This window comes from Buceros rhinoceros, unplaced genomic scaffold, assembly GCF_000710305.1.
Source record: "Buceros rhinoceros silvestris isolate BGI_N320 unplaced genomic scaffold, ASM71030v1 scaffold18811, whole genome shotgun sequence".
In the NCBI taxonomy this organism is placed as follows: domain Eukaryota; kingdom Metazoa; phylum Chordata; class Aves; order Bucerotiformes; family Bucerotidae; genus Buceros; species Buceros rhinoceros.
In genome coordinates, this window is record NW_010392726.1 from 30,369 (window position 1) to 36,904 (window position 6,536).

Here is a 6,536-nt window from a genome sequence, read left to right on the forward strand (position 1 = left end):
CTGCTGAAGCATGAGAGAGGGGAGCAGTTACTGCTTGTTACCCGGAGAAGGGGGAGCAGTGCCAGCATGGGCAGTGTCCTCAGCACAGGCTGCCTTAGCTGTAGGAAAGTGAACACAGGCCATGAGAAGGGGACTGCCATGAAGGACCTCATTTGCCCTCTATCACCAGCCCAGGGAGTTCAGAAGAAACAGCCACACTCTCGACGAGCATAGGTGCAGATTGGGAACCTGGTCTCTGCCTTTTGAATGCCCAGAAGGAAATACACTCTCCTCCCAGTTTTATTTTTGCCCTCCCAGTTTCTTTCAGTCCTGCTGGGCCCAGTATTGCTTTGTATGACCTTTCTCAGAGGTTGTGTTTGGCCTTTCTTTCAGGAATTTTCGGAAGCATCTCCGCATGGTGGGGAGCCGAAGGGTTAAAGCACAAAGTAAGTGAGCGCTGGTAAGATGGAGTGGCTGTGAGGAGCTGGGGTTTGTGCCGGTGGGACACTGGGAACCCTGCGTTGTGCACAGATGTGGGTAGAAAGGATGTAGGATTGGGCCAGAGGAAGAATTTGACCTGCTGGTGCCGTTTTACCCTCCAAAGAGAAGTCCAGGACACACGGACGTTCTGCAAGCAGCCTGTAAGCAATTTCTGAGGACGCTCTGACTTGGCTGTAGGACATCTCTGTGGCCTCAGTGCGAGCAGCGGAAGGAGAGCTGCAGCGTCCTTGTCCCCTGTGCGTGTGCCTTTGACTGATCACCAGCTTGTGAGGAGAACCCGAGCTCAGCGGAGCTGGTGGGGGCTGCTGGGCTCTCGCTGAAGCTGCGGACGAGCCATGGCTCCCTGGGGACAGTCGGTGCTTCCTGGTGCTGTGCGGACTGGTGGCTTTCTCTTTTCCCCTGCCCTGTCCCACTCTCACTGTCTCCACACCAGCACCTGGGGGAACATGGGAGCTGAGAGGATGGTAGAAGGGAGAAAGAAGAGGAAGAGGGAAGAGATTGGAGCGAGGGGGAAATAAGGGAGTGTTTTGCCTCACAGGGGAAGCAGTCATCTCTTAGGCCTGAGAACCAACAGTTCCCTGTCTCTGGGGAAGGCGCCACTCCTCCATAACTTGGATGGGGCAGCTCAGGTATCGCTGTGAAATGGGCTGAGAACGCGGTAACTGGCTCCCGAGAGCTGAGAATTGCTGCAGAAGAGGAAACAGCTGGTTCTTCCCACCCACTGGCCAGGCATCGTGTTCAGACTGCCCACAGCAAAGCGTTGCTGAGCTGGATTTCCATTCTTTCCTTTCTTACATTCCGTGGGAGGTGAACGGCAAAGGGTGTTGCCCTTTAAAGTGTCTTTATTGGCATCGGAGTTAGCGCTGCCTGGAGCACAGGCTCACCTCCCCCTAGAGCTGTCTGGACGTTCAGGCGTGCCTCTGCCTTGGTAACTCTTGGGTCATGTTTTCAAAGCTTTCTTCATCTGCACAGTAGCTAAATGCCTGGTTTTAAATGAAAGCTGTGGGTGGGGATCACCTGAAGAAGTTCCTGTGTGAACTGTCTCCCTGGACACCCACGCTTGGACACTGCAGCGAGGACAGGTTGCTTCTCAGCTCTCGTAATGCAGATCTGCAGTGAATTCCTGTGCTGCTGAGAGGAGGTGCTGTGACTAGATGCACTGCAGCAAACTCGCTCTGCCCGCCACCAGAAATAGGTATCAGTGGCTGTAAGTGGCTGCTAATGCGGGCACAATGGCTCTCCGTGGGCTTGCCAAGTCGGACGCTGAGGTTGGCAGTTCCCAGGAATTTGCCTGCGGTGCAGCTGGCCGGGCCAAGCATCCTGGGTTCCGCTCGGGAAATGCTGGAAAGACCAAAAAAAGTGTGTGTGTGGGGAGTGCAGGCAAGCAAAAACTGAAGGATTTCTTCTTTTGCAACAATACGTAGAAAGCACGAGCTTTCCAGAGGCCTCCCCGCTCTCTTTGGTCCGGCTCTGATTGGGCTGTGCTAGAACCTGAAGGGAGAACTGGCTGGAGAACTGCTGCCTTCTGGTCATGTACGTGTCGTTAGTTGTTGAGAACATCTTTCCCGCGAGGCCTTTGAGTCAGAGCATTGACAGAGGGACACTGGAATAGCCTTGGTAAAATGGATGTTTGAGCCTTTAAGAAGAGGCCATCGAGCGTTGTCCTTTTTCTGTGTGGTGTACCCCGGAACGGTCCTGCTCCGAAAGCGGGCCCTCTTCCAGGAGACAGGCCCTTGGTGCTGTGTGGAAAGACTCCCGCGTGGCAGGCGGAAGAACAGGCACAGGGGAGCCTGTGCAGTGTGGCTTTGTGGAAAACTACTGGATGTTTTGTTTTGCTGGCAGCAACAGAGGTGGCTTTGGAGTCTGTTAATGTCGTACTTTGGTTTTATCCTAGCATTTGCCGAACGGCGTGAGAGGAGCTTCAGCAGGTCCTGGAGTGACCCGACTCCCATCAAAGCTGATTCGTTCCATGACTCTCGAGAAAGTGAGTTCTGAGTCCTTTGAGCTTCCTCCTGTGGCCAAACCCTCCAGCCGAGGTGTTGCCTGGAGTCCCACTGGAGTAACTCCTCTGTGCCCTCTTGTCCCATCCGTGATCCTTTTAGTGTCGTGAGGTCTGAGCAAACACCACTCCAGGTACCTGCGCCTCTTCATCTGTGTGTGCCTCTATTTACTTGTAGAGCACAACGCGTCTAACCTCGTGTTACAGTGCCAAAGGATACCCAGTGGTACAGCTCTCTTACAGCCCTCTGTTCCCATCGTCCCGTATTCGCTCGGCACCAAATCCACCTGGAAGCACACCAGTCCAAGGCTGCATTCACCATAGCGGGGCTGACCTGCCTGGCTCCCCCTCCAGAGCCCTCTCCGAGCTCTTTCCTAGGCTAGACCAGCTCCAGAGCACAGCCACAGCGCTCCACGAGATGCAGCTTTGATTCCTGGCCGTGCTGGCTGCACGGGTGATAGCTTGGGGCACTCCGATCTTCCTTTGGGCTGCCAGGAATCCCTCTGGGAATCCCCAGTAACGCTGCCATGTTCTGCTTGTGGGGCCTGAGATGCTGCTGTGTTAATTTGCAGGAGGAAGTGCCAGCATCTTCCCACTGTATGTACACAAAGGGAACGGCTGTTTTGCCCAGATTTTGTGGAAGTCCTGTAGGCAGGGGACATGGTGGATATGAGTTTGCCCATGTTGAAATGGGTTGTATCGTAAATGAAATTCACTCGTGAAATGAACTGACCTACCAGGTAAGCACGAGATCCAGCTCTCCCAGCTGTAGAAGACACCGTACCAGGTTAACGGGGGAGATGGATGAAAGGCCAGGTTCAAAACATGACCCGATTGTTCCTTTGCAGTCCGATTCCTCCCCACTCCCTCAGCTAACTCAGAGGCGAATGGAAAAGACATGGTTCAGACAGACTCCAGGCCCTGCCCGGTGACATTCGGACATCCCAAAAGGCACAAATAGAGGCATCTTGGTTCTCTTTCCTCAGTCCCTGGCTTCAGGGAACCATCTCTACTTTAAACCTTTAATGGTCAATTATATTCCTTCCAGATGTTTTTTTCCCCAGGAGGCATTGAAGGCCGACAGGTAAGGTCAATTTGGAGAGCAAATTCAAGTACACTGTTGCACTACTACTGTGTTTGCTACGGCCGTCCTCACGCTCTGGGACTGCTCTGCGGGGATCGCTTTGACCGACAAGGCAGAGTTTCTCTTTAGTCCCCCAGAAGACGTAGCCAGAGCAGTAATTACGATGAGGAGACCAGCTTTGACGTGTTTGGACTTCTGCTCGTCAGCTTGGCAATGTTGAAGTGTAGAGAGTCTGTCTGCGTTCTGTCTCCTCCATTTCCACAGTGACGGGGTGACTGTTGGGAGTTAGTGGTTGAAAGCTAAACCTGGTGGCTGTGAGTGACGGGAAGTGACGTGATCTGTGGCGCTGGGCTCTGTGTGTGCACTCCTCATTTGTTCGCTGTCTGTTTGTTAGAGACGCCAGCCCCGGAGCGTGGTGTCTGTCTCTCTGTGGAAGAAAGGAGGGCGTGTGCGAGTCTCTCGGCTCATGGTACCTCTCGCGAGGTGGCTGCCGGGCAGGATGGAGCGGGGAAGACGAGCTGTGCTGCCCGTGTAACGCACGCTGTGTTCTGGCAGGCCATGACCTTCAGGATTCCTGCGGCACTTTGGATGGCGATTTCGACTTGAACTGGGAAGCAGAAAAGGAACTTGAAGCCATGGCATGTGACGGAGAAGACTTTATTCCACCAAAAATAATGGTGAGCGTTCCCAGTTCGGCTACTTGTATCTGCTCAGGCTCTCTTTGTCCTTTCAGAGCTGCTAAGTTTAGGATCTTGGGAGGAAGAGGCAAGTCTTTTCTGTGTGTGACTCTTCGGGTGCGTATGAGGATCACCTGGAGATCAGCCAAGCCATGACATGATATCCAGCATCTGTTACTGCTGAGGATAATGTGCTGAAAGAAAACTAGAAGTAGAAAGACCTGTAGTCCAACCGCAAATCGGAGCAGGGCTGTCGCCAACACTGAACTGAGTTAGCCTGAGTCATGCTAACACTGACAACAGAGACCCGCGTCCCCAGGCCTGGCAGTCCCTCCCTCCTGTTGCTGCTTGCCTGACTTGTTTTGGAGCCATGTGCTATCCCTTGCTTTTTGCTCTTTTATCATTTCTGGATGCCAGGCTTCCCCCTGTGCTCCTCCCTGCTCTGCTCTGTGGGGTTTGGCAGACAGGACCATGTTCTGACATGTCCCTTCTTTGGCCATGGGCAGAAGTACTCGGGCAAAATGGGGTCTCAAGCTTGCAGCTTGTTCTCAGGGCAGCATTGCCAGTCCAGCCCCGCAGTACTGTACAGGAACGGGTCCTGCTAAGACTTGGGAAGAGTGAAGGACATGGAGACAGTCTGCTTTTATTTGTGTTCCCAGGCTGTCTGTGCAGACTCAGCCCTAAAGCACCCTCAGGGCAGAGCGACTAGGTCGGACCCAAACAGGAGGAGCACCACGCTTGGCTTTGTCCAGCCCGGGGCAGCTCCGGTGTGTCTCCCTGGCTGGTGTGCGGGATGACTGTCCATCCCTGCACAATGGGTTGAGCCTCTTCGGAAATTTTACATTCGCTCCCGCGTGGCCGAAGCAGCAATGTGCTGTCTGCCAGGAGGGAGGGCTTTGAAGCCACCCGAGCTGGAAGCCAGGCTGCACTTCCAAGGCCACCAGCACCACTGCCTGCTCCCTTCTTGCAGCAATGAACAGAGGAGCCTGAAATCACAGCGCAGTCAAATGGCCAGTGTTCCCATAGCCCTTTGGCTTGTGCTGAAGGCTGGTCCAGCCTCTCGGGCTCTCATGCTGATGGAGCCGGAGCTGCCAGGCACCTGCATCTCCCTGACACCACGTGGCTGTGTGCCTGCCTGTGCCTGATGCCGTCTATCCCTTGGCTGGCTCCTGTTCAGGCCTGCAGCCCTCCCTCCACCAGCTACACGTGGCTGTTTGTACAGCCAGAAGAACAACAGCCCCTTGCCCAGTGGCAGGCTGGACAGGAGCGATCTTTACTGGGATACAGCCACACTTCGAGGTGATGCACCAGCTTCCTCATCCTCCGCACACACCAGTCTCCCCTTTGGAAACTTCTCCCTGCCCTTTTAGGCAGAATTCTGTGCTTGTTTGTTGGAGACCAAGGAGCCTGTGACACATGAGGGTACTTGGCAGGCCTGGGGGTGCTCTGTAGAGGACCAGAGGGCTGTGGAGGACCCTCCCCAGGGGTGCAGATAGGCTGGATTAGCCGCTGGGTTGGGTGACGCCTGTGAGCATGGTTACCATGGTCTTTGAGCTTCTGTCCAGACTCTACTGGCTTCTCCTCATGATCTTGCACTTCTCTTATTTCCCTTTCCAGCTCATTTCTTCCAAGGTGCCCAAAGCAGAGTATGTCCCGACAATCATCCGCAGGGACGATCCCTCTATCATCCCCATTCTCTACGTAAGTGTTACACCACCGCTGCGTCTGCATGTGTGGGAGCAGGCTTGAGACAGAGAGGGGCTTTTTAGTCCCTGTCGCTAGTTCCTGTTATGGTGATTCTGAAACACTGATGTGATTTGGAAGAGCTGTCAGGGAGGGGCTGAACCTAGATTTGGAGTCTGGGGTAGCTTTGTGCAGGCTCAGGTCTAAGTGGAAGCATGAGGTGGAGTGAAAATAGTGCTCATGGGCTGCTGGACTATGGCAGCAAATGCCGGCAGGTGGGGAGGTGAGCAAGGGAGGGCAGGGCAGGCCTGGGCACACAGGCAGAGCTGGGCTTTGCCAGGCTTTGGGCTCCTTCTTGTGCTCGTCCTTAGACAGGATGAGCAGAACCTCAGAGCTCTGCAGTGGACGTGAACCCGTCACCCGCTGAGCAGCGGTGGATCCTGTCAGTCATCAATTTAACCTTGATTTTTCACTAGGAGTCACAGAATCACACAATCATCCAGTTGGAAGAGACTGTTAAGATCATCCTGTCCAACCGTTCACCTGCACTGGCAGGTCCCCACTGCCCCCTGTCCCTCAGCACCGCCTTGACATGGCTGGGAAACCCCTCCAG

The 6,536-nt window shown here is 54.4% G+C and overlaps 1 protein-coding gene across 1 annotated transcript in view; it reads left to right on the plus strand.

Annotated features, from left to right (window-relative positions):
* Window positions 1–6,536, plus strand: part of NSMF (NMDA receptor synaptonuclear signaling and neuronal migration factor) — a gene marked incomplete at its 5' end in the record, with an annotated part of 36,300 nt that overhangs the window by 21,968 nt on the left and 7,796 nt on the right. The window contains 4 exons of the mRNA XM_010144605.1: window positions 373–425; window positions 2,375–2,464; window positions 4,119–4,240; window positions 5,858–5,941. Of these exons, the coding sequence (XP_010142907.1) occupies window positions 373–425; window positions 2,375–2,464; window positions 4,119–4,240; window positions 5,858–5,941 (349 nt within the window). The remainder of the gene's footprint in view (window positions 1–372; window positions 426–2,374; window positions 2,465–4,118; window positions 4,241–5,857; window positions 5,942–6,536) is intronic.